The 27157-nt window shown below is 42.8% G+C and overlaps 1 protein-coding gene across 3 annotated transcripts in view; it reads right to left on the reverse strand.

Annotated features, from left to right (window-relative positions):
* TSHZ2 (teashirt zinc finger homeobox 2) overlaps positions 1-27157 on the reverse strand; it is a 301375-nt gene that overhangs the window by 93344 nt on the left and 180874 nt on the right. For all 3 annotated transcript variants that reach the window (XM_006129419.4, XM_075901183.1, XM_025187906.2), the window contains exon 2: positions 24042-27102. In XM_006129419.4, coding sequence (XP_006129481.2) covers positions 24050-27102 — 3053 coding nt within the window. In that variant the 3' untranslated portion in view covers positions 24042-24049. The remainder of the gene's footprint in view (positions 1-24041; positions 27103-27157) is intronic.

The following is a 27157-nucleotide window of genomic DNA, read 5'->3' on the forward strand; positions in this document are numbered from 1 at the left end:
GCACGGAGTAGGTAGTTTGAATTAGAGATCCTAATTCAAACTACCATTATTCCTCAGGAACTCTAATTTGAACTACCTACTCCGTGCTGCGTGTAGCCGCGGGCACAGAGTTCGGACTAAGGGGGATTTAAAAATGGCGGCACCCGGGAACATGCAAATGAAGCCCGGGATATTTAAATCCCAGGCTTCATTTGCAACTCTGGTTGCCCTCATTTTCCTACCTAGCTCGAACTAATGAGCTAGTGTAGACATACCCAAAAGTAATTAAGAGTATTCCATGTGTTTATTATTTTTGTAAGAAACCTCTTGATTGAACAGTAAGTATTTTGGTCTTTGGTTTGCACATCTAATCATGGCAGATAGTAGGTCCTTCTAATCAATATGGTTTCTTCCCCAAGCATTAGTGTAAATACCAGATGTATGAATTTCAAGTTATTTTATGGAATAGATGCAATATAAGTCCGCAGAAATGTAAAAAAAAAAAACCCAAAACAGTGTTAGAGTAAATTCCACCTGTCAGAAAAGATTAGCTATCTGATAGTAAATCATGATATTTAAAAGTTGAACTACCCCCACACAGCTCCTTTTTTTGGGTCAGGACCCCTACAGTTGCAACACCATGAAATATTAGATGTAAATATCTGAAATCATGAAATTTACCATTTTTAAAATCCTATGACCATGAAATTGACCAAAATGAGCTGTGAATTTGGTAGGGCCCTAATTACTGGGCTCTTTTTTCTTTAAGGTTGAAGAAATTTGAACTATCAAGGAAGGAAGTGTTGTGCTGGACAGACCATACTGGTTCTGAATCTAGAACTCAGAATGATATCGTGGCCTTACCGCAGGGATTCTCAAACTCAAAACCCCCCCCAAAAAAACAACCCCCCCAACCAAAAAAAAGCAACTTGCTGCAAAAACCCCACAGTCCAGCTGAGCCATGACAACTTGCTGTTTTTTGGGGTTTTTTTTTTTGTTTTTTCTGCATATAAAAGCTAGGGGTACGGTTAGAGGGTAGCAAGAAGAGCAATTGCCTGGGTCCCATATCATGAAACTAAGTTGCTTAGGCTTTGTCTTCAACTCCAAGTGGCATGGCTTCCAGCCCAGGCTACAGTCCCAAATGGTGGGACTTTGGATTTCTGCCCAGGGCTTTAGTGTGTCTAATGCCTGCCATTCCTGGTGGAGACCCTGAAACTTGCCTGAACCCCTGAGGGGGCCCCAGACTTCTGATTGAGGACTCAGTGGAAAGACTCCCGCTGACCTGAATGGGGCCAATATTTCAATCTGGAGTTCTATTCCTGTCTCTGCTACTGACTTGCTGTATAAACCTGCTTAAATCAGCATAACTATGCCTCATTTTGCACATCCTAAAATGGGTTTTTAAAAATAATTATCTATGTCACAGAGGTGGGGAGAGGCTTGAGTCAAATGCTTGTTTAAAAGGGCATTGAAATCCTTAACTACAAAGGTCCTCCAAAGTGCAAAAGGTTACTGGGGCTGGCCTTGTTCTGCTTCCATTTAAGTCAATTTCAAAATTCCCATCAACTTTTAATTCTTAAAGGTTGAAGGAATTTTTAAGGGCCCAATTTCACAAGGTATGGTATGTGAACAATTCCTATTGTACTCAACCAAGGGCAGTGAGAGTGAGAAGCACTTGGCGGGTGTAAGGACAGGACCTCATCCATAATGGAAATTCTAGTTCATATTTTTTCAACTGTCTTTCACTGGTTCCAGTTGGCGGCTACACTTTGAATCAGAGAACTGGGTATATATATATATTTTTGATCCAATGATTCCTAGGGCAACAGATCTTCCCAAAAAATCATCAGGGATCAGCCGAAGGACTGTACTAGGGTTTAGTGGAATTGTCACTATAAAGCGATTGTCACTAAAGCACAAGGTACCAGGCATGAAGACAGTTGGTTTACAATGGGTTACCAGCAATGTTTCTTTATGGTTTTGTGCCTTCAGTCACTTTTTTGCTCTCTCCAATGAAACAAATTCTTTATTGCCCAGGAAGATTACTGGGAGCATGTTGTGACAATGGTACAGTGAACACACAATGGTGCTCAGTGGTGGATAATATGGTTGGAGGTTCAAACAGGAAGTTCCTTTAGAAATTCAGTTTTCTCCCAGAGCAAGTAAAAAATCTCAAGATACATTATTTGCCTACTAGACAGGTAAACCTGCTAAATGAAGCCAGCTTACGGAGTGTTAGCTGTGTCTGCGTGCAGTCCTATACAAGGGGCTGGAAATGCCTGAGATCATTTCCTTTCTTGCCTTTCATATCACTGAACTGAAACCATCACTCCTGTCAAAATCAAGGACTGCAGATGAAAGGCCAGTGCATTAAGACAGCACATAATTGTCAGTCTCCGAGTTTCTGACATTAATCGTTTTACTTAAAGAAGACAGTGGAATGCGTTTTTATTTCCCCTTCCCCATTGCCAAAACACAGGCGTTAGTCTGGATAAAATTAAAAATTAACGAATAATCATAATAATGATTAAAGGTTCTTGCTAATTAAAAGAAATGTGTTTTCCTATTTTTTGGCAATTTGATAACACAAAACACTTACTTGGGGGCCACAGGGGAAACCAAACTGAGACGGATAAAAAAATGTTTTGTGTTCATCGAAGCAAGACTATGTTAATGCACATTATCCCATTAATGCACATCAACATCGGGAATAAGCGCGCCAATGCAAGCAAGAAGCATACACTTATCATCATTTGATAACATGTTTAATGACAGATTGACGGTTGATTTGCAAATGTGAACTGGCATCAATGTTGCTAACTTCAGCTTCTGCCGCCTCCTCTGCTATGCCAGCATATTTATGTGCATAATTTGATTTCGCAGCCACACTGTTAGTACATTTTTAATATTAACTATGCAAGAATAGACAGCCGAACTTAAGTTGCACTGATGGTTTGAGTTCATTAGATTGAAAAAGATGGGCAATGATGACAAAGATGGAGATGGCAGCGCAACATCAAAGAGGCAACACTTAACAAACACACTCCATTTTGAACAAACCGAACGAACACATTTCATGTTGTCGGCTGCAGCAGAGCCCTTATGTACATCAGTAAGGAAAAAAATATGTTTCTGCCCTGGGCATACTGACAGCAACTCTACAAGAAGCTTAGCAGGCTCTTGGACACACAGTTGTAAGATATTTCACTCATCTATTGCAGGCAGAGGGCTCGATTCACTGCAGCGATTCTCACTGTAACTCAGCCGACTTCATTGGAGTTACTCCCAATTTACACCAGTGTACGTGAGCATGCCAGCATGCTCCTACTTTCCTTCCTCTAGTTTTCTTTTCACAGCCTTGATTCTTTATGACGTATAATAAAAAGAATTTTGCTGAGAGCTCAGCTCTTGCAGGCACGAAGCACAATTCAGAACAGCGCTCAAGGGAGAGGTGCTAAATGCAAGTCTGGGAGAGATGACAGTACTTAGCACCATGCAGAATTGGAACCACAGTAGGGTTTTTTTCCCATTTAGGTGCTACGAGGCAATTTTAATTCTGCTCTGAAGGGAACCTGAATCAATGAGATGAGGAGAGAATATTTCATCCTCTGTTCACATTAAGGACTGGGCATATATATATGGCATCTAATATTAATTTGCTTGTTGTGCTACAATATATAATGCATTTGTGGCAGTAGCTTCATGGTGTAAGTTGTAATTTTAAATTTTATGATACAAACTGACCATCTGCAGGACTCTGACCATATAACCTAATCATTCTGCACAGAATGTAAAGTTACTTCTTTTGAATCACTGTGCAACTATGATTTAGACACACAATTAGATAAACCAGGTCTTCAACAATTCTCTGCTGCCTGGTTTGCTGCTGAGTAGTCTAATAAACATACAGCAGAGAGGACCTGATTCAGCAAAACATTCTGGCACATTCTTAAGTCTGCCCTTATCCGACAAAGCAGCTATTATGATTATTATTACTAGGCGCTCTAGTTATGCTATGGGACCCCATTTTCTTGGCACCCTACAAACAGAGAACAAAAAGATGGCTCCTAAGCACATCAGTGATACTTCAGCAGAGGTTTAAATGCTTTGGTGAATAGGCACAAACTGATGAATTGGGGCCATGGGTTTTTAGGAGGCTTGCTGGGGGCTGAGAAGGGGTGAAAATGGTTTCCATGTCACAGGAGAAGTAAACTCTGTGTTCATCAGTACAAAAGCCCAGCATGTCAGCAGCTCCTTTTCATCTGAGGATCTCACAGCACTATAATATACTCTGATTCTCAGCACCGTTGTGAGGTGCAGCAGGTGAGTGAGGCATTTTGTCCAGAAAGGTAGACTGAGGACCAGAGCAGCTAAATGAGTTATCTATGGCCACACTGCAAGTCAGCAGCTGAATCAGGAGCAAACCCCAGAAGCACTGATGCCCTGTCCCCTGCACTAACCACTACAACTGCTCCCTCCCACTAGAATGCCTTTTATTTTCTTCCACTATTTGATCTGAGGAAGTGGGTCTGGCCCATGAAAGCTCATCACCTAATAAACCATCTTGTTAGTCTTTAAAGTGCTACATAGTCCTGTATTTTGTTTTTTCTTTCTCAGGCTATGTCTAGACTGCAAGCCTCTTTCAAAAGAGAGCGTCTAGACTGCACGTGGAATTTCGAAAAAGCAAGCCGCTTTTTCTAAAGAAAGCACCCAGTGGCTACGTCTACACTGGCCCCTTTTCCGGAAGGGGCATGTAAATTTCATGAGTCGTAGTAGGGAAATGCGCGGGGGATTTAAATATCCCCCGCGGCATTTAAATAAAAATGTCCGCCGCTTTTTTCCGGCTTTTAAAAAACCCGGAAAAGAGCGTCTACACTGGCCCCGATCCTCCGGAAAAAGCACCCTTTTCCGGAGGCTCTTATTCCTACTTTGAAGGAATAAGAGCCTCCGGAAAAGGGCGCTTTTTCCGGAGGATCGGGGCCAGTGTAGACGCTCTTTTCCGGGTTTTTTAAAAGCCAGAAAAAAGCGGCGGACATTTTTATTTAAATGCCGCGGGGGATATTTAAATCCCCCGCGCATTTCCCTACTACGACTCATGAAATTTACATGCCCCTTCCGGAAAAGGGGCCAGTGTAGACGAGCCCAGTGAGTCTGGATGCTCTCTTACTAAAAAGCCTGTTTGCTTTCAAGAACGCCTTCTTTCGAAAGAGCACTTTCGAAAGAAGGCGTTCTTCCTCGTGGAATTAGGTTTACCACCGTCGAAAGAAAAGCCGCATTCTTTCGATTTAATTTCGAAAGAACGTGGCTGCAGTCTAGACGCAGGTGAAGTTTTTTCGAAAAAAGGCTACTTTTTTCGAAAAAACCCCTGAGTCTGGACACAGCCTCATTGTGGTGAATGCAGTCGTTCCCTAAAAACACCATCATCTAGCTCAAATCTCCTCAAGGAGGCATACATCAGCCACCAGCAGAGAGAGAACCAATCCTAATTAGTGGTGGAAACAATTGCCATTAGTATTTTGTGGCGCATCAGAGCACTGGCACTGGACTAGTCACAGAGATGACCTCACGGTTTGAGAAGTCTCTAAACACTGGACAATACAGAACATACTAAGGGTACGTCTAGACTACAGGCTTTTGTCGACAGAAGTTTTGTCGACAGATACTGTCGACAAAGCTTCTGTCGACAAAGAGCATCTAGACTACATTCAGTTCTGTCGACAAAGCAAGCTGCTTTGTCGACAAAACCCTGTGGTCTAGAGACACCCTAAGAGACCCCCATGAACCGATACTGAAATACGGTGACTGCAATACCTAGCTCTTCCTATCTACGGGTATGTCTACACTACCCTCCTAGTTCGAACTAGGAGGGTAATGTAGGCATACCGCACTTGCAAATGAAGCCCGGGATTTGAATTTCCCGGGCTTCATTTGTATAAGCGGGGCGCCGCCATTTTTAAAACCCCGCTGGTTTGAATCCCGTGCAGCGTGGCTACACGGGGCACGAATTAGGTAGTTCGAACTAGGCTTCCTAGTCCGAACTACCGTTACTCCTCATTCCACGAGGAGTAACAGTAGTTCGAACTAGGAAGCCTAGTTCGAACTACCTAGTTCGTGCTCCGTGTAACCGCGTTGCACGGGGTTCGAACCAGCGGGGTTTTAAAAATGGCGGCGCCCCGCTTATGCAAATGAAGCCCGGGAAATTCAAATCCCGGGCTTCATTTGCAAGTGCGGTATGCCTACATTACCCCGCTAGTTCGAACTAGCGGGGTAGTGTAGACATACCCTACTATTTTACTACCACTAGTCCCTAGGGGTATGTCTACACTACCCCGCTAATTCGAACTAGCAGAGTAATGTATGCATACCGCACTTGCTAATGAAGCCCGGGATTTGAATTTCCCGGGCTTCATTAGCATAAGCGGGGAGCCGCCATTTTTAAATCCCCGCTGCTTCGAACCCCGTGCAGCGCGGCTACACGGGGCTCGAACTAGGTAGTTCGGACTAGGTTCCTATTCCGAACTACCGTTACTCCTCGTGAAACAAGGTGTACCAGTAGTTCGGAATAGGCACCCTAGTCCGAACTACCTAGTTCGAGCCCCGTGTAGCCGCACTGCATGGGGTTCGAAGCAGCGGGGATTTAAAAATGGCGGCTCCCCGCTTATGCTAATGAAGCCCGGGAAATTCAAATCCCGGGCTTCATTAGCAAGTGCGGTATGCCTACATTACCCTCCTAGTTCGAACTAGGAGGGTAGTGTAGACATACCCCAAGTTACAAACGGGTTACGGGCCAAACACTTGGCCGTAACTCGAAATGTTTGTAAGTCGGACCCCATTGAGTTACATTGCGACAGCGCTGTTCGGGGACCGCCTTTATTACCGCTTAATGGGAGGTTTGGTCATAACTGTGAACAGTCGTAAATCGACTGTTCGTAACTCGGGGACCAGCTGTACTATTAAGATTGAATTAGCATCATGAGTCCCTAGTTACTATCAGGTCCCTGTTGTGGTAGGTGCTTTACAAACACACAGTACAAGATAGTTCCTACCCTGTGGAGCTCTTCTCCCCACCCCCTGCACGCACTTATACAGTCACTAGCCTCACCAGGTAGGCTTTGATAGTATCACAGCATCTTTTGAAACCCCCTAGCTCGGTAATTGCCCTTTACTGCTGTTATTTTATTCAAGTGAAGGCCGTATGGGTGGAGTAGTGTTGTCAGCAATCCCTTCCGCAGTCTGGGTCAGGTTTGTACAGAAGCAGCTGTATTCCTCAGTCTGTGAGCTAGAGGGCCAGAGAGCTCTGTGCTCAGCTTGGCTTCTCCAGCAGCCTCAGTAATTGTGTTTATTACATCCTAGTCCCAGCCTTCTCTACCTCAAATAAACTGCAGTGAGCAATAAGGGCAAATCCCAGGGAGATATGAATTCTGGCCACTAGTCTGGTGTGGGTGCATATGTATGTGTTTTCAGAGAGGGACGGAGAGGCTGCTTATTCACACCTGCTGAAGGAAGCTAAGAGTGGGGATATCCCTTGGGACTTGAAGCGTACACTGCAATTAAACACCCATTACTGACCCTCGTCAGCTGACTCAGGCTAAGGGGCCCTGACTAAGAGACTGTGTAATTGCAGTAGACGTTCAGGCCCCGGTTGAAGTCTGAGCCCTGGGACCCTCCCACAAAGGTGCAGGAACTAGGCAAGGGCTCCTGACTTAGCTCTCATGGTCCTGGCTGCCGCCTCGCACACCACAGGTTCTGCTGCTGGCCCTGCACCCTCGGGGACCCAGCTGCCACTCAACAGTCTGGGGGTTCTGCTGCTGGCTCAACACTCAGGGTCCCAGCCGCTGCCCTGAGCACCTGGGGGCCTGCTGCCAGCTCTGCACCTGGGGGCTCTGCTGCCAGCCCTGGGCCCCAGGTCCCAGCTGCTGGCTTCAGCTGAGGGGGAAAGACGGTGTAAGAGAGGGTTGTCAGAAGTATTCCCTGTAAGTTGAGTGCTTGTGTGGCTGCTCGGAAGAGATTCAAATGCTCCCAGCTGATTAGCAGAGTTCCCTCAACTAAGTTTTTGTTTCTACTGGTGGTGCACATCTGCAAACGCCTCAGTACACATAAAATTTATTCCACCCGTTGATGAAAAAAATCTCTACATTGATGGAAAAGATCAGAGGGAACATTGATTTTTCAGCACCTCCACTCTTAAAAATGTTCCTGTGCCACTGCCCTCCCATCCTGTGGCTTCCTGGAGCCCAAGCCCAAATGTCTACACTGCAATTGTATAGCCCCTTACCCTGAGCTCCTTATCCTGAGTCATCTGGCACAGGCCAGCCGCAGGTTTTTAATTCCAGCATAGACATGCCCCAAGAGGCAAAAGAGAGGCTTGGCTGTTTCCAGACTCAGAGTCTCTTACATGTTGTCCATGATCCTTTAGCAACACAGAAGGCCTATTGTGTGGCACTGGAGGCCTGCGGGGGTTGAAATAGCCTCCAATCATGGCATTAACATTCAGATTGGCTCAGCTCTGATTGCACCTCTGTGGACTTGTAATGCTGACACTAGCTCCTCATTGTGGAGGACTCCGGGAAGCTTGAAGTGCAAAGCGTTGCATAGTCTGCACAATTATTAGTTTCTGTCTTTCTCCAGGCACAATGATCTCTGCCACTGTGGTTGCCCTCGCTTTCCTCTTCCCGTACATTTTATGTAGGCTACATTCTTCCACTCTGTTACTGAGTAGCTGAAGATGTCACTTGGTTTGGTGTGATTTAAAGGCTGTAGCTAATGTTCAGTTATAATTCCCCATTTTAGACATGAAAAATAGTCTGTAATGCTCACCACAAGGGCCTCTCAACAATGATATATAATTTAAAAATTAACACAAGGACAGAGGAGACATTGGATTTTGAACTAGGGATGCTTTCGTTCAAAGGTTAAAACTCTACAAGGTGAGTCGAAAGAATTCCGTGCGTTATTCAGTAAATGCCTCCGCTATATTTCCCAGTTCATTAGCTGTTACAGCCTCTTTCAGTTCAGCGGTGGTCATTCTCAGCATGCTCAAAGGGCACATGCATAGGGCATTGTGTTTACACATAGCTTTTTTCTAATGTTGGGAATACCCTATAATGCCCAACAGGCATCTTTATTCCAAATAGGGCAGTCTGAAATAAAATATGTATCAGCAAGACTATTGGTCAAAGAAACTGGGGCTTTTTAGAGTCAAAAGTCAAAGTTGAGGTACTTAGGAAAAGTCTCATAGAAAATTATGTGATTGATCCATAACAAATCCTTTTATAACAAATGAAATAAGAGGTTTGCACTCACATTTGTCCTTTCATCTCACAGCATCTTACACATATAAATGAGTTCTGGATCAGTTCTGTAACATCTTACTCATGTGAGTAGTCCTGTTGACTTAGAGGGCCAACTCACATGGTATTTGCCAGATCAAGCTCTACAGCTTCACAAAACCCATGAGATAGGCAATTAATCTCTATTGCATGGGGACACTGAGGCATAAAGACATTAAGTCCCCGTGTCACAAGATGAGTCAATGGTGGAGATGGGAATATAATCCAGACCTCCTGACTCTCTAGCCTGTATTTTAGTGACAAGACCGTTCTTTCTATTTTACTCTTAATACCTTTAGATTTATAGAACCTGATGGTTGCTGAGATTCCTAAGTGCTGAGCTGTAATATAGAAAACCACTACAGAGTGACAGGTAAACGGGAGGAAGACGAGGGCACATAACTTTTTGGAGGCGATATCTTAATTCTTTTGTTTACAGCAATAAGCTCTAGCCCAGTGGTGGGCAATAACTGTCCCACAGGCTGGATGTGGCTCACCAGGATTAGCTCCTGGCGGGCCGCTGCCCCTGTATTTACCTGCATCTCTGTAGTTTTCGGTGCTTGCAGCTCCCGTTGGCTGTGATCATTTTTTCCAGCCAATGGGAGCAGTGAGAAGCTGTGTCCTGGTCCGCACTGCGTCCCGCAGCTCTGATTGACTGGTAATGGCAATCTGCAGCTAACAGGAGCTGCAAGCACCCATACCTGTGGAGGCACAGGTAAATAAAATGGCAGTGGCCTGCCAGGGGCTAACCCTGGTGAACCACCTCCATCTTATTGCCCACCCCTGATCTAGCTAGCCCATGACTTTGGTGTCTATTGCTGCACTCTACTTAACCCTGGTTCACTCTGGCACCAAGTAGTTATATTTATGGATTGCAAATATATTGACATTTGACATCTGCATCAGCTTTCACCTGATCAACAGGAAACTCTACCACCAAAGGGAATAATTACGGAAGATTTCAACATCCATGGGAATGCCAAAAAGGTCATTAAATCATATTGGAAAAACAATGTGTTCATACATTTAGTCTTGCCAGTAAATCTTCTGATTGAGGTCTGGACCACCTAGTGGCAATACTCAAAGGGCGAGGGGGGACAGAGAATCAGGGAGTGAAACTAAATTAAAACTGAATAACATGAAGCCTAGCACAGTGAGATCTTTAATTTTCTACTCAGTGAACCCCGAATAAGCAGAAAACAAACCCCCCTGGTACCTTGACTTTATCTAAGTGAAATCTCCCCAGCTACTAAGGGCTTGATATAATAATCCTGAGTAATGTGTACACCCCATATTATTCTGTGCAATTTGTATGTGGGAGGTAAGAGACACAGAAAACATATGGCACAAGGAAAACAAATTGCAGGTTGTACTTTTACACACTAGCTATGCTTATTAATCCCGCTGATATTTTTTAAGACTTGAAATATGGATGTAGACACTTTCCCCCTAATCCCCTTGGAAAATCTGAAAGTTTAGTTTTGATTTATAAAATGAAGCCATCCTCATAGTTCATGGGAGTATATGCAATGTTTAAAAAATAACACAGGTTTCCTGGACTGTTTAAAACACTTCGACCCCACAAAACAAATGACATACGTTCCCCTACAATCCTCCCCCTGAAGCAAAAGCCGGAGAAGAGACTCAGGTCTCACACCATAAACTGATAGCCAACAGAAGAGGGCTCCAAATGAATGGGAGGGGAAGTGACTTACACAGTGAATTGTTAACCTACTGTGCCTACCTAGACATTCGAGCATAAGGCCTTGATTCACCAGTGGTTTGCACCTTGTATAGTCATGTATCTAGTGGTAACTGGTGCCTGCAGGGGGACGGATTCAAGAGGCCCACCCCGAAGGGCAGGGAGGGGGCACGAGGGGGCCCCATTTAACAATTAACATTTTGGCAGGGGCATAGGAGCGTGGTGCACCTCCCAAGTGCTACGTGAGTCATTTATGCATGTATCTTGGGTAAAGTGAGGGTAACTTAGGTGTAGAACAGTGTTTTTCAAACTACAGGTCATGTCATGGAATGTCAGGCTCTGGGTCTTGTTGCTGCAGGGTAATCAGGTGACCCGTGCAGGGGCCAAGGCAGCTACCTGCCTGTCCTGGCACTGCAGGCTGGGGTGAGCCCCAGAAACATTCGGCAACAGGCTTGGCTTCTAGACTGTGTGGGGGGAGAGTGAGACAGTGCACAGGGCTCTGAACACTGCCCCTGCCCTGAGTATTAGCTCCACACTCCCATTGGCTGGGAACTTGCTGCTGGCTGCTTCTGGGGCACTGCATGGTCTGTGGTGCCAGAGGAGGCAGGAAGCCGCCTTAGCAACCTCACTGTACCAGTGTCCGGAAACCATTCAAGGTAAGCCCTTCCTGCCCCAGCCCTACCCCCCACATCCAGAGCCCCCTCCTACACACAAAGTTCTCATCCTTAGCTCCACCTCAGAGCCCACACTCTTGTTAAATTATGTTGGGTCGCGGGCATCAACAATTTCCTTCAATTGGGTCAGGAGAAATTTTTTTTGAAAAATCACTGGGTTAAGAACAGTACCTGTTTTCTATGGTATACACTCATTTTACACAGGTATAAATTATTATGCCAGGAGGAAACAGGCCCTAGAATGATCATATCCCAGCAGGACTCTAGTCCTGTGATCTCCCTTAGGGCTTGATCCAATGCCCACTCAAGACAGCCTTTCTAACAGTCGCAGAGGGAAAAAGTTGGTATCCACCAGGACTCAACTCACATGGAAATGTATACCTCAGTCACAGTCTCCAGAAATTAAAAGAATTGGTGTAATTTATTCCCAGGGGATGATTTTGTCAGGCAGACAGGAGGAACTGCACTGGAGAGATGACAGAGGCTGGCATGTGGAAAGCTTCTTCTAAACATTGGCTTGAAGCATGGGATGGAGAGGGAGGTTTGCGTCAGAGATAAATACTGCACTGCCAGGAACTATTAGGGCATCTGTGTGACTAATCACTTTTAAGCAACCTGCTTGAGATGTGGTACAAAGAGCAGATAATGTTGTGAGCATTCATGAACAGAGTGAATTCAGGACAGAGTGAATTTTTTGCCACTTCCTGTTGGCTCATTTTCATAGTGAAATGGCTGAATCTGCATCAGCTGAGTGCACTTGGGACAGCGTTCACTAAACGGGGCCTTTGAGAGAATATTCACCTTTTTTTTGTCTTCAGTGTGAAAGAAAAGGGTGAAAGAAAAGGCATCAGGAAATGAAACAACAGCTTTTGCCTCCACAAAAGGTGCCTTTGGGGTTTACCAAAGCTTGAGGCAAAACCAATAAGGAACAAACAGTCTCATCTGTGTTGACTTACAATTTATAGCTGTGCCTCCCTGGAATATTAGGAAGGTGCTATTCCCGAGTTCCCTGGGTTTCCTCTGAATGCCTGATTGGGCCTTCAGTACCCAGCCCTGCTCTTGTAATCTATGTATGGCTGTGAGAGGTCTAAGCAGAGAGGAAATTCCCTTCTGTGTTTTCTTCATCCTTTCACAATGGACAAGCAAACTCGAGATAATATTTACTTCCATGGTCAGCAAAGGACAGTGTCATAAAGAACCGGTGCAAAGTTTGAAAACTCTCACTTTCTCCTATATCTTAGGGTTGATTCCTTCCTGTACAGGAATGAAAGTGGAGACGCTGCATCTTACTGACCCTTGTTTGTCCTACCGCCTTTTACCAATACAGGAAAGGACAGTCTCCAGGGCTTATATCAGCTGCCTATGAGCCTCTATGCCTACCAGAGAAGCCCCTTGTACTGGGCATATTCCTCAAATCGTGTGCGTGTCTATAACCAGTGCAAAGTGGCTGTGAATTCCCCTTATCGAAGTACCAGGCCTCACTAAAGAAAGAGCAGGAAAATGTCACGCAGACTTACTGCTACTCCACTGCTAAGCACATCTGATGCTCTGAGGAGCTCGAGTGCTTAGTGCTGGGAAGCAGAATATGAATGCAAAACACAGAAAACTCTTCTCTTCTAGCAGGAGGCAGTGGGATCGACCAAGCAATGAAAGCCCAGCCCTATTCTGGAAGCATGGCAGAGACACAACATTGCAGCAGGAATCTGGAAACCCTGGTGTCTCAATCAGGCACAAAAGCTTCTCAAAGCTCCATGGGGGAACATGAGGAGGGGGGAGTGTATATGCTGCATGGCCCTTTAAAGAGGTGGAGGATGTACTCTCTATGCCTAGGATTGCCTACTTACTGATTGCAGAAAACCTAGCACCCTTGCCCCATAGCTGCTCTTTCCCTGAGGCCTCTGCCTTGTTCTGCCCTTTTCTGTGATCTCACCCCCATACTCACTCCATCCCCCCTCCCCCCACTCTGTTGCACACTCTTCTCCACCCCCTTGCTCATTTGCTTATTTTCATCAGGCTAGGACAGGGGATTGGTGTGTGTGTGGGAGGGGAGAGGTAAGGACTCTGTGGGCTCTGGTGTGGCGTTGGGAATGAGGAGCTGGGCTGCAGCCAGGGGCTAGGAGATGGGGCCGAGGGTTTTGTCATGTGGGAGGTTGTCCAGGTTGGGGCAGGGGTTTGAGGTGCAGGAGGGGGTGAGGATTCCAGGTGGGGGTGGTGGCCACGGGGTGGGGCTGTGGATGAGAGGTTTAGGGTACAGGAGGGAGCTCAGGGCTGGGGCAGGGGGTTGGAGTATGAGAGGGAATTTCAGGTGTGGGCTCAACCATGCATTGAAATCCTAGCCCTGCTCTGTAAACAGGGCAGAGGCACCGTGTTCCTACAGACATTCAGAAGGGAGTTTGAAGGAAGGTGTGGGGGAATCAGGGCTGGAGCATGTGGTTGGGGGGGGTGGCAGGCAGTGAAAGATGTAGGCAGGCGGCTTCTGGAAGCAGTCTGCATGTATCTCTGGCTCTTAAGAGGAGGAGCAATCAGGGATCTCTGTGTGCTGCCCCTGTCAGCAGGCACCACCCCGTAGCTCCCATTGGCCATGGTTCCCAGCCAATTGGAGCTGTGGAGCCAGTGCTCAGGATGGTGCCTACGCTGTGCTCAGGGGCAGTGCCCAGAACCCCAGTGGCCACACCTGAAGCCTAGAGCCAGAGAGGTTGCTTCCAAGAGCTGCATGGAGCTGACTGTTGTGGTCAACCATACTTTAAGTGACCTGGTCAGCTGTACTGACTAGGACCACCGGGGTCCCTTTTCATCTGGGCATTCTGGTTGAAAACTGGGCACTGAGCCACCCTATGTGTGTCTGTATGTGAGGAGAAGGGAAGAGGAAAAGAACCAGCTGTGAGGGATAGTGTGAATAGTCATGGCCTTATTCACTCCTTCCCTTCACACAGGCTTAGCTCATTCAGTCTTTTAGTGTGGCTATGGCTGGAGGGTAGAGGGGGTAGGGAGGAGATAAGAGTGCAAGGAATCCTCAGCCCACTTTTATAATCCCCTGATCAGAAGCCAAACCTGCAGACACTGCACAGGGCTCTACCAAAGAGATGGGTACTGCCCCTCCCTGTACTCCTCCTTTTCCCCAGCTCCCCTTCACCCCATTGTCAGGCCCAGCCTGCTCTATGCAGAAAGACAAAGTGCAAACTTCCTTTCTTGGCCAGAGGAGAAACAAGTAGAAAAACGGAAGGAGCATTTACCACTGTATAGATTGCTCCATTGCTTGACCTTACATAGCTGCCATAAGGGGATGGTGTGAAAGAGAATGACCACACTGAATACACTCCAACCGACTCCTTCACTCCCTTCCCCTCTGCATTCAAAAATGTCAATGCTGCACCTTCCACTTCCTTTAACAATGTTTATCATCGTTCTTCGATTGTCTAGGACAACAAATGGTTAGAAATGAGCATATATCACCAGGAACTCTCCGCCTGCCCCTTCTCCCAAGCAGTGTCATAAAAATGTACAAATTCACATTAATAATGAAGTACGTTTCCCCGACAAGCCGCTGTGTATCTCAAGGAGAGCAGGCGAGGTGGCAGTTGCCGCAGAGTTTCCTATTAAAGATTAGAGCAAATACTCATAAATCTGGGGGGGGGGGGGGGGCAAAGCACATGTTAGGGTTGTCTCCCTCTTACTGGAACCTCTACTGGACTGAACAAATATTATATATTAAGTTGATTCATTGGAATATGACAGTCCTCCCTCTCCCTCTCCTCCTCCCCAATTCTGGGTTTATTCACTCCTTCTGCAAGTGGTGGTGTTGCACAGAGTTTAGGGAAAATGTGTAAATTGCATAGGAAGAACATATTATTTTCAGCCCCTCTCACCTCCTTTCATTCATAGGAAGGCTCCTAACCAATGTTTCCTCTAATCTCCTCCATTCATGTGCAAATTTTTTCCATCCATGTACAGAATTAATTTTTTATGTGCACCGAGGCATGTGTGAATGTGCACCACTAGTAAAAACAAAAACCTTGTTGTGGCACTCTGCTGGGCGGCATCAGAATCTCTCCAAAGTGGCTGCACAAGTGCATAGCTTGCAGGGAACACTGTTCCACCTGTGCCTAAGGAGTTTGGCAGCTCTGCCTACCCCAAAGCGGTCACTCCCCTCCTCTGGCTTGCCCTGCCTGTCCTCTTTTGTCTCCTGCAGCTGCCCCAGATGCCCTCTGCATCCAGCTCCTGCAGAAGAGGCAAAGAACTGATGATGTGCCTCATTCTCTTGTCCCCTTTTCCATGTTGGGGATCATGACATCAAGTCACTCTTCCTGACATAAAGGGGCTGCAGATGGATCTTTTCAAAAATTAATTGGGTCCATAGTGTATATTATCAATATTACTCCCAGCTGAGTTCTTTGGCACCTAGAAGTGGGGAAAACAGCCAAAGGGTGTTGTTCACAAAGGTGCTCTCAGTACATCCTTAGGTACCATGAAAATGCTGTAGCCATGGCTCCTAAAATAGGCTAAAGTTGCATATTTATGATCTGCACACATAAGACACATAGCTCCCCATGAAAGGAAGCAGATGTGTATAGCTGGAGGCAGATAAATGGGAGCGTGTACACTGTTTTGGAGATAAAAACATCTAACAGAAGAGGAGAGAGACAAGCCACAAAACTGGATCCAGCCTTCAAGCCAGGTTTCCATCACCCCAAGTAAAAGGACATATGGATTCAAAATTTGGATGGACCCAGGATGGACTGGGGCCATTGACAAACTGTGGATCAGGATTGTATTTCAAGTGATCCCAAAGTTTGGAATTGTTCAGATTGAAGATTATGGCTCAGGCCCATCTGAAGGGTAAGGCATTTAGTATCAATTAATATTGATATTTTAACATGTAAAACTTCTATTAGATCTACTAAGAATTATGGGGCCAAAAGGTTTTTCTTTGAGTGTATTCCTTGTTCTTTTTTTTCTCATTTAAAAAAAAGAAAAACTACATTAAGTAAGTGAAATCTACATCTAGTGCTAGTAATCAGAATATGTCCCACTTCCTGGGGGAAAATTTGAACTTTTAATTAAAAAGTCAATATATTTTGGTCAAAACCTGAAATATTTGAGTTTTGAAATGTCATGGCTGTGCCTCATGGGAGCTGTCATTTGGATTCTTCATGTGGACATTCTCTATAGGCCAGGAACCCCAGTTAGACTACATCTCACATGAGGTATGGTGTTACTTTCTTGGTAAGGGGAGATGATGAATCATGGAATTGCATGACCACAGTGCATAGGAGTCAAGCTGGAAAGCCTAGCCCATAGAAGAGTCTAGGGACATGAGACAATTTAATACAACTCCTATGATGTACCACAGCAGCGTTTCCAAATGGAAGTATTTTGTTTTTCAGGTGTACACAGACAAGTATTTGTTTTTTCAATTAAAAAGCAACATTTTTTATGGAAAGCAGACATGTTTTGTGAAACAAAGAGTTTTTTGGGAACCCAATTTTCTGTCTATATGTTTGTTTTTGACCTGCATCACTTACGTTATTAGTCAAAGAGAACCCACACTGTTTATTTAGGGCTGGGTTGTAGCTGACTCTTGAATAGTCTCACAGAGGAGGTGAAAAAGGAAGGAACCTTTCTATCTGCTTTGAAACCCCCCTTTCAGAGGCCAAGATCAACTGTAGTTCCTACTAGTGCTCCCACAGCACAACACATACCAACAGAGGCCAGATGGAATGGGTACTAATTTATCCCTGGGCACTTTCAAGGATCAGTGACTTTGCACTTCCCCTCCTCGCCCATACACACATTCAGAGCTGTGTCTTAATGGAACAGTCTGGCCCCTGCTTATAGCCTGCCAGCCCTGGATTATTGCCTTTTTCTTTATGGTAAACTCTTAAAAACAGACATTGCCACAGATAAACTTGTATTCCTATACCATAGCCTTGTGCAGTCCATTGCTTGTTGCATGTCATTGCTATGTGACAAAAATGACACAAAACAAATTGGGCTGGATTCAGATCTCACCTACAATAGAGTAAATCAGATGTAACAACACTGTGGTGGACAATCAGGGTACTCTACACTGCACGGCTATTTCAAAATAAGCTATTCCGGAATAGCTATTCCAAAATAGCTTATTTCAAAATAGCATGTCTACCTTGCAGGGAAGCCTCAAAATTAGTCTGAGGCAGGCTTCCCTAATGTAGATGTGCTATCCCAAATTAGAGCACCCAGAGGCACTGGGGAGGAATAACTTAGAATGGCCGTGGTGAGGGGCTATTTAAAAATAGCAGTAGTGGAGCATCTACACATGCCTTATTTTAAAATAGCTATTTTAGAATAGGTGTTATTCCTTGTAGAATGAGGTTTGCAGATTTTGAAAGCAGTCGCCTGTTATTTCAAAATTATTTTGAAATAATGGAATGGCTGTGTAGACACTCGCATTGTTATTTTGAAATAATGCTAGTTATCTCGAAATAATGATGCAGTGTAGCTGCACCCTCAGGCTATAACTACACTGCAGGCTTCTTGCGCAAAAACTGTTTTGCGCAAGAGTTCTTGCGCAAAAGGTCTTGTGCAAGAGTGTATCCACACTGCCATGTGCTTTTGTGTAAGAGATGCGCTTTTGTGCAAGAGCGTCCATGGCAGCGTGGACACTCTCTTGCGCAAGAAAGATCTGATGGCCATTTTAGCCATAGGGGTTTCTTGCGCAAGAAACCCCTGTTGCCTGTCGACACTGCCTTCTTGCACAAGAGCTCTTGCACAAGAGGGCTTATTCCTCGTGGGGAGAGGAATAACTCTTGTGCAAGAAGCCCTCTGTTCTGATGCTTTACTGTAAATTTACTTGCTCAAGAACGCGTGTGCAGTGCAGATGCTCCGCAAGTTTTTGCGCAAGAAGCCTGCAGAGTAGAGGTAGCTTTAGTTTAAAGCCTGCTCTTGTGTTAGGATTTGTTAGTGTGATCCTTTGTGCAAAATTTCAATAGAGCCACTGCAACGGTGCAAGGATCCATGCAAGCAGGTGTGATACAAGATGAGGGCCACAGTAATGCCAGAATTAGGCCCTCAGTGCACAGCCTACTAATAACTACTTTTTTATTCATTATACCAAAAAGTGAGAATTGTCCCTTTTTTTGCTATACAGCCCGCATACATAATTTTGCTCATTTTCCTCCTGTATTTCATCACATTTGCACAGAGCAGTCACCCTGGTAAATTAAATTATTGTTATTGAAAGGTGCTTCAGAGGGCCAGGTATTGCTTATGTCCTTTCCCTTTGTTATTGATCTTTGCTATCTGGCGAAGTGTAAAGTCTAAAAACAAGATTTAGGTGCTTTTCCTGTAAAATTTTCTTCAGTGAAATCACACTGCTATAGATCATTGTAGGCTGTAACGTTTAATATCAGACAGGGCAAACAAAAAACAAGATTTTGATACCTGGATGGACACTGAATACTCAAGGCCATATTCAAAATCAGTAAGATAGGGCTCAAGTATTTCAGTGGTGTCTCTTCTTTGATGAACATAAAACATTTGATTGTTGGGGTAAAGACTGAGATGTACATCAGCAGTCTGTTTAGGATTGGGCCAGGGACTGTCACTGATGATATGTCTGTGCTGCATCTAGCATGATGGAGGTTGAGTGGGTTAGTCTCTAGGTGCTAGTGAAAATAGAAATATTAAGTAATAAAAACTGACCTTATTAGTAACGTTGTTCTTGTTCATAACAGTCAAATAAATCTGCATTAAGATATCTTATAAACCTTGTGTCTGACCCGCTCCCACAAAACCATAGCAAAACTTGCATTGGTTTTAAAAGAGGGCCTCACACAAGGTCCTACCCAGCACTGAAGTAAATGAAAGTTTGCTCAGTTTAAAACTTGCAGTAGAACCAGGTCCTTCATTTGTGTCGAGTCTTCTCTATCAATAGGTTAAGATTTTTTAATAGGGACCCACCATTATTTTTGATGGTGAGTTCTGCTTACCCACTGATGGTGTGACTTGGACAGCTGTGCCCCAATATTCTCATATTTGCTTATTACTTCTTCATGGTATTTGTTATTGAGGTGTGCAGGATAAAGAGAAGGCTATGTTCTCTAAACCCCAAACTCGGACAACTGACCCAGGCAACTCCTTTGTCCCATGTAACACTGACATTAGCTTTAATAATCAAATGTGTCATTCAGTGAAACTCCTGCAGTTTCAGGGGAGAGATGAGAAAATAAAATCCACAAAAAGAAAAAAAATCCTTCTATTTTGGTATACTTAACACATACAGTTATCTTCGTGTCCTATATATCATTTAACAAATTGCTTTGCAATTCTTACAGGGCGTGGTATAATGACTGATTTAAAATCACTGCATTGCTTAAACTGCATTGTTCTTCATCAAGTTGAGTCATTTTTATGTGAAGTGTCAAGCTCTCTAACAAATAACTGCTGCCAGACAAATCAAGTTCCTCATCTTAAAGCTACGGCTAAATAGTTTATAGCTTTAATCTGCTCACTGAGGTGTGCAGTCTATGACAGTAATTATAAATGCAAGGAGAAATTATAGCTGAATGCTTTAACTGCATTAGGAGCCATTTGATGAACAATCATGATTGCCTGCTCATTTTCAACAATAGAGGGCAAGTTAGTGTCAGTGCATTAGAGGATTTTCAGTTCTGCTCTGCTCTTTCTTCCATTTACCACAGAACGTCAGTTGTCTGCTGTAAAGTAGAAAAAAAGCACTGTGGATGCTTTAAACTTGATGGTTTAAAAAAAAAGACAAAGAAGGAAATAGAAAAACTGTTTATCATTATGACTCATTTTTGTTTTGCAGCAAGCTTACTTTCAAATTAGTTCATTTTAAGGAGCTGCGTTTTTACATACCAGGGTGTTTGGAAAAGAAATCTCCTCCCCAACCAGCCAGGTTAAAATCTATAACGAATAATTAAAAAAAAACCCTTTTAAATAAGATCATATAGCTCCTCTAATAGTAACCAGTTTGTAACCTCTGTCGCCATCTAAATTTAAAACAAGAGATGTGTATTTATGTACACATACTTGCACATGCACCCTTCTTGGAGAAAAAAAAGCATATATTTTAATTGTAGCTGAAGAATTAAGCAGTGTTATTTTAAAGTTTTAAATCCCTCATGTACAAATTCGAAGCAACATTCCTTGATGTACATGGGCTTTCAAATGAAGAACAAACATTTTCAGCTTTTAAATTAAAAGACAATAATGATATATGATTTTTATAAAGTAAAAGTAATGCTACATTATATTACTGAGCCATGTCAATCTGGAGATTTAAAAAAAAAGAAAAAAAATGAATATACAGCAGATATATACATGCATTTATCACAAATTATTGAAACAGCCTCACTGATGTCTTAAAAAAAACCCCCACACACGTAATGTAGGAATGATTTTTCTGTTAGCAATGATCTGTCTGGCAATTGACTTGTTTATATTTTTAAAATGCTATTTACTCTATTTTCTAAATAAGAATTTAAATATCAACTTTCATTTTCAATAGGGGTGATATTTTATATCTTTCTGTAGAAATTCTTTCCATTTTACTTGCATTTTAGTTACTTATATTTTATCTTTGCTTTTGATGCAACATTTAGGCAACCAATGAATATATGTATGATTTTAAGTGTCTCAGATTTATATTTATTTTTTCCTGAACATTTTGCACTTTTAAATTACTGTGCATATTAAATATGTGAATTTCTACTGGCATATTCCTTAAACAGTACAATATGTTCTATAGTTAGGAGACATTGAACTTTGAAAATTCTTGTAATGTATTTAGATTTTCTTGCAGAGATCAGGGGGAAAAGTCATATGAATAAACTCCAGGCATGACATATTTTAGCATGGTCAGAAGAACTTAGGCAAGCTTAGAGCTAAAAAACTGTAATAAAATCTATTCAATGCCATCCAAAATACCCCATCATTTCACACAATTTGTCCTATCATGCATACCAACTAAAATTATAGTTCCAGATAACAGTCCTATCTCCCTGTCAGTGCACTTTAAATATATGCCTTTGAAGGTACTGCTTGCATGCTGATATAAATTAGAAATATCTGGGTATGTTGGGGTATTAAAAGACTAGAGTGACAGTGCTTTGGGTTTCATCCATACATCAGCTCGGTAATGCCAAAAATTTGTCGTTTTGGGGTGTTGTTACTCAGAACCCAGGAAGAACAGCGATGTGCATACAAAGTTGGATGTTTAACTATAACAGTGCATTTAAAGACCTAAATCTGAAACATCTGTCAGGTATTAAGCCACAAAGATGCCAGAAATAACTGCTATATTCATATATTTGGCAGATCGCTTTTCTTTGATAGTACTCAAATTGCTGGTTTGCCCTCACATCTCTAGTATAGAAACTGCAAATGTCAAAGTATTTATAGATGCTAACAGGTGGGGGGAAAAGTCTGGTTTACTTCCTTCCTCCAGCCTCTTTTCATTTTGGCTAATACATTGAATTTTGAATTGTTATAAAAGCATAAGGTGGAAAATCAGTTGTTATCAGATAAACAAAGAACATTTATTTATACCTTTGTTTTATACTTAGTGCTAGTATTGGGTGAACAAGACAAAAAAACCCATTAACATTAAGTAAAATGTTTAAAATAATTAATTCACTTTGACAGCGCTCATACCCCTTTTGCATTTTGTTTTCAAAAGACTGAGCTTTGTTATATAAAATGTTAAGAAAGTGTAAATTTAACTCTGAGCAAAGAACCAGCACAAGACCTATACAAGATTTGAGAGTCATTACGGTGATGGTTATGCAGTATTGTAATAGCTCTGCATAGCACCTATCCCAAAATTACCCTTTGATTGCTGGTTTAAATGATAGCTTCTGTAATGGGACTCAGGTGATACATAGGGCTTGTCTGGGGAAATCTTAAAGTTGTATGAACGTTTGTAGCAAGCAAATTTTAAATCCACTTATTATAAATGTATCCATTCCCACATGCATCCTTAAGAAGTCAGAAAATAGCCACAATAGTACCATATGAAATATGTGACAAGTCACAAATAACACTACTTGAATTTTGGATGAACATTATCAGACCATAATGTAAACATTAAAAAAAATACTCATCAAGGAAATTCAAATAATCAATACATTGGATGAAATTTTAACTGGCTTATTGATATTCTGCAAGGAAAAAAAAGGGGTGTATGGGTGTGTGTAAATTTACTAAAGAAATCATTCGTTGAGAAATATTCACACAAAGCCCTCTTGGTTACAAATCCTTCAGAACTGAAAACATGTATTTGGACTTGCAGTTGATGCGCTTCCTATTAATTTAAATCAAGAAATGTCAGATTTAGGAGTTAAATAAACATTGTAAACATTGGCTGAGATTACATTCTCAGTGATACACCTTTTTCAACAGAGAAAACAACAGCCCAAACAATATCCAGAAAGTTGTCTTCTTGTGAAAAGCTAAGCTTATGATAAAAACTATTGATTGTCTCATTTAAGAAGCTAATAACTTACTTTGCCATTGAGCTACACCCAAAACTTTCACTGAAGTCAAACAGGGGAAGGGGGTACTGTACTTACTGATCATTGGGTTCCCCTCTGATACTATGAGACAATGTGTAAATATGATACATTTAAGAATAGGGAAAAGAATAGAGATGCAAAAGGAGGGAAGGTTACTCAAAACAACTCAAAGGAGGCCACTGGTATAAGTGGTATGGAATGCAATTAAAAGGACTGTGCAGTACAACACTGTTCATCTAAGTGTTAGAGGAGGAATAACCAAGATTTTAGATAATGAAAAGCATTTTCAATGTCATTACTAGACTGCAGGGGATACGAGCCTTTTGGGAGAATGGACTGTTTTGGAGAAATGTAATTCTGCTTATCAGGATTATATTGTCTTTTTTCTCTCCTCCCCAAAAATATTTGATGCTAAATTAGTAATTGAGAGGAAAGGGATAAATAATTCCTTGGAATTATGAAGGAGAATGCAGAAAAAAGGCATCCATTAGTGGAAACACATCGAAAGCAGAAGAGTAGTCATTTATTTGCTCTGCTCCACATTAACCTACATAAAAGGTGGACTAAAAATAATTCTTAGAAACAGGAAAATGGGAGATGTGAAAAATGGGGAAAGAGTTTTGTTAAAAATATTTTAAAGAAGCAACTTTTCACTTCAGGTCATGATAGTGATCCATTTACAGGCTTTGTTCTTCAATTCAATGTAAAATGGACTAGGTATCTACACTGATCAAGCAGCAGCATATTTTCAATTCTATAATATTTTTAAGAAAGCACAAACACTTTATGAAATTTCTTTACAATTATTAAATTAAGACACACTATGGATCAGATGCATGCATACCTTAAAAGTTATTCTTCATCCACTTCTGCTACAAACTGTGAATGGTGCTCTGGAGACTTGCTGTGTGTTTTGCTTAGGTGAAGTTTTACTGCATGTTTGCTTGCAAATGTCCGACAGCACAACTTACATTTGAACTTAGAGTCTGTATCCTCTTCCCCAGCTATCGTTTCAGGTGATCTTTGAACTGAAACTCTGGAGATTTCTTGTTCTACCTTGGTTTGCTGTTCCACAGCCAGTCTGTTCATATCTTTCATTTGGAAACCTAGATGGGATTCTAAGTGGCTAATATAAGTAGAAGGGGTTCTAAACTGAGATGCACAGTCACTGCAATAAAAGATTGGATGTCCTTTGTCCATGTTTTTCAAAAACTTTGTTCCTCCAGTTTTCCTAAGTTGGTACTTGACGTTTGCTAACCAATGGCTGATGGTGGTCATTGACAATCCAGTAAATTTAGAAATCTGCATGCGTTCTTGAGGGCCTAGGTCTGATAGTAAATATTTACCTTCTGATGTTTGGAAAAGGCTGGAGGCAAACTGAGCTTGCAAAATCAGGAGATGCTGAGGGTTCCAGTTTGATTGCCTGCCCTTCCTTTTATGCAGAGTAGAGACTTCTGTTGAGACATCCTCAAAACGGCGGACATCCATTTCCAATTTCATCGATGGGATCCTAGAAGATACAGCAGGTTTTGGTGTAGTAGCTTTGGGAAGAACTTTGACCATGTCAGCAATGTCAGACAGAGCATGCTTCTGAGGTGGGGAAGTACAAGATTGTGCTTGAGCTGACTCGGCTTTCTTGCTTTTAGATTTGGTCAAATCTATAGGTTGATCATTGTTTTCAAACAAATAACGCCTGGAGATGCTTGCAGGCTTTGGTGGAGTTGGAGCCGGAGCTAAAACTGGATTCTCCATGGTATTTAAGTTAGATTTGTGGAATATAGAAATTGTGCTCGAGCTGGGGCTGGAGTTGGACTGGGGCCGTAAAGGCTCAGTGGCTTTGCCCAAGTGATTGTTCAATACAGACTGCAGGGCACTAAGTGGATTCACACAAGGCAAGTCAGAAGAATGGTTTGTGGTAACACAACCATTGCTGAGAGAAGCTGCTATTGACTCCTTGGGTTTTGCTTTTTCTTTCTCACCATCTTCTTTTGGATTGTCCTCCTCCTTCAAGGGACATGGATCTGTCTTTTTTGGCTCTACAGGAGCCTCAGATTTGGGGAGAGATTCCCCTTCACTTTGACAGAGTAAGGTAGTTTCTGGTTGGATGCCCTCTTTAGTGTAATCCTTTTGTACAACTTCTTTGTCATCAATTTCCTTCTTCACTCGAGTGCACTGAGCCACGTTTGCTGAGCTGGGAATCAGAGGCATAACTTTCCATTTTGGAGCAATGGGTCTCAACTTATTGGTAATTGTGGGCCTCATTTGCAGTACTTGGGAACCCACTGGTAAGGAAGGCTTTGCTCCTTCTGAGAGTTGATAGGCTGCATGGATACTAGGATACGCACTCCAGCTAGGAGCTCCATTTTGAGCTTTATTGATGGCTGTGGTGACAGTGTTTTCCAAAGACTTTAAAATATCTCCTCCACCTTTTGAACCATCTTCTAAATCTTCCTCCCTAAGATACTGGTATTTCATTGTAGGATCCAATGGTTTCTGAAGTGTATCTTCATAGTCTTCTGTTTTTACCACTTTCTCATCTTTGTTTGAATCATCAGGTTTGTCTTTTTTACTTTCCTTCTTTATCTCTGACACAGGAGTGATGCTATCTGAAGATACATTGCTGGATGGTTTTGAAACCTGGGTGTCATTGGCTGGTGCCTCAGACAGTGACTGCATTTTCTCCACAGCCAAAGGATCTAATACAAGTTGTTTTCCTTTCTTTGAAGCTGAGCTTGTGACTTTCAAGAAGTGACCCGTAACCATCATATGAGTGGTGAGTTGCTGCAAGGTGTCATGTGAACTTCCACATTCCATACACTTCAAAATCTGGGATTTACACGCCTCAAACTGCCATGTGTAGCTGGCTCCATTTTGATAGCCATAGCGGTTGTTAGATGACAACTGCAAGTTTGCATTCTTCTGAGAAGAAAACGTATCTGCGAAAGATCCTGTTGTGGAATCTGGGGAACAAGGTCTGTTAACATCAAACACACGTTTCTTTGCTGGAGTGACCATTTTTGAAGAAATGGTAGGTACCGGCTCCTTCAAAGGCACTTTTTGGTAATGTTTTGTTTTTATCATATGAACACTCAGATCTTGAAGAGAATCAAAAGAGTCACCACAGAACATGCACTTTAAAACTTTTTGTGCATCTTCCTTGTCCATGTCCTGAAAGGCCCTTTTTCGGGGCTTTGAGTAGCTAGTAGGTCTGTGCTTGTCTTTTTTACGGTTGTCATCTTGGTAATGACCGGTTTCATTCATATGGACTGTTAGCTCTACCAAGGTGTCATAGGCAGCACTGCATTGCCTGCATCTAAACCTGCTAGCACCCGTGAATACAGTTCCACACATTTTGCTGCTTTGTCTGTAGAGCTGGACTGAACTGAAAAGGTTTGGTTTGGTGACTGGTCTGGAAGGTAAACTCTGTTGTAAGCTTTTTGACAATGCATCTTGGTGCCAATCAAAGTCACTTTTGTTACCTCCATTTCTATTGTCACAGCCCCTTCTCTCAGAGTTAGACAACTTAAGACCTAGTCCTAAGCCTGTCCAATAAGAGTCTGACAGTATGTTAGCATAGACTGCTGTCATTTTATCCATGCAATTATGTGCTTCATTCTGAGGTTTGGGGCGGGCATTGGTTTTCAGATCCTGCACCTCTCTACAGCAAATGCTTTTAGTATCTGCCACCGGGTCACTAGCATCACTTAAGAGGGAATCATTTTCTGCATCTTGGTTTGATGTATGACTTACTGGAGAATTCTGGTAGCTAAAGCTTCCTTTTTGCTCAGGACCCACTTCATGTTCTTCATCTGTGCCAGTGTCATTGCTGCCGTGAAGTTGAGCTGTTGAATTACTGTCATCATCATCTTCTTCCTCCTCCTTTATGTCTTCCTCTTGGACGTAACCTGAAATGTAACATCAATATATGAAATAACATGTTAATAACACTGCAGTGTGATT

Source organism: Pelodiscus sinensis, chromosome 18 (assembly GCF_049634645.1).
Source record: "Pelodiscus sinensis isolate JC-2024 chromosome 18, ASM4963464v1, whole genome shotgun sequence".
Taxonomy (NCBI): domain Eukaryota; kingdom Metazoa; phylum Chordata; order Testudines; family Trionychidae; genus Pelodiscus; species Pelodiscus sinensis.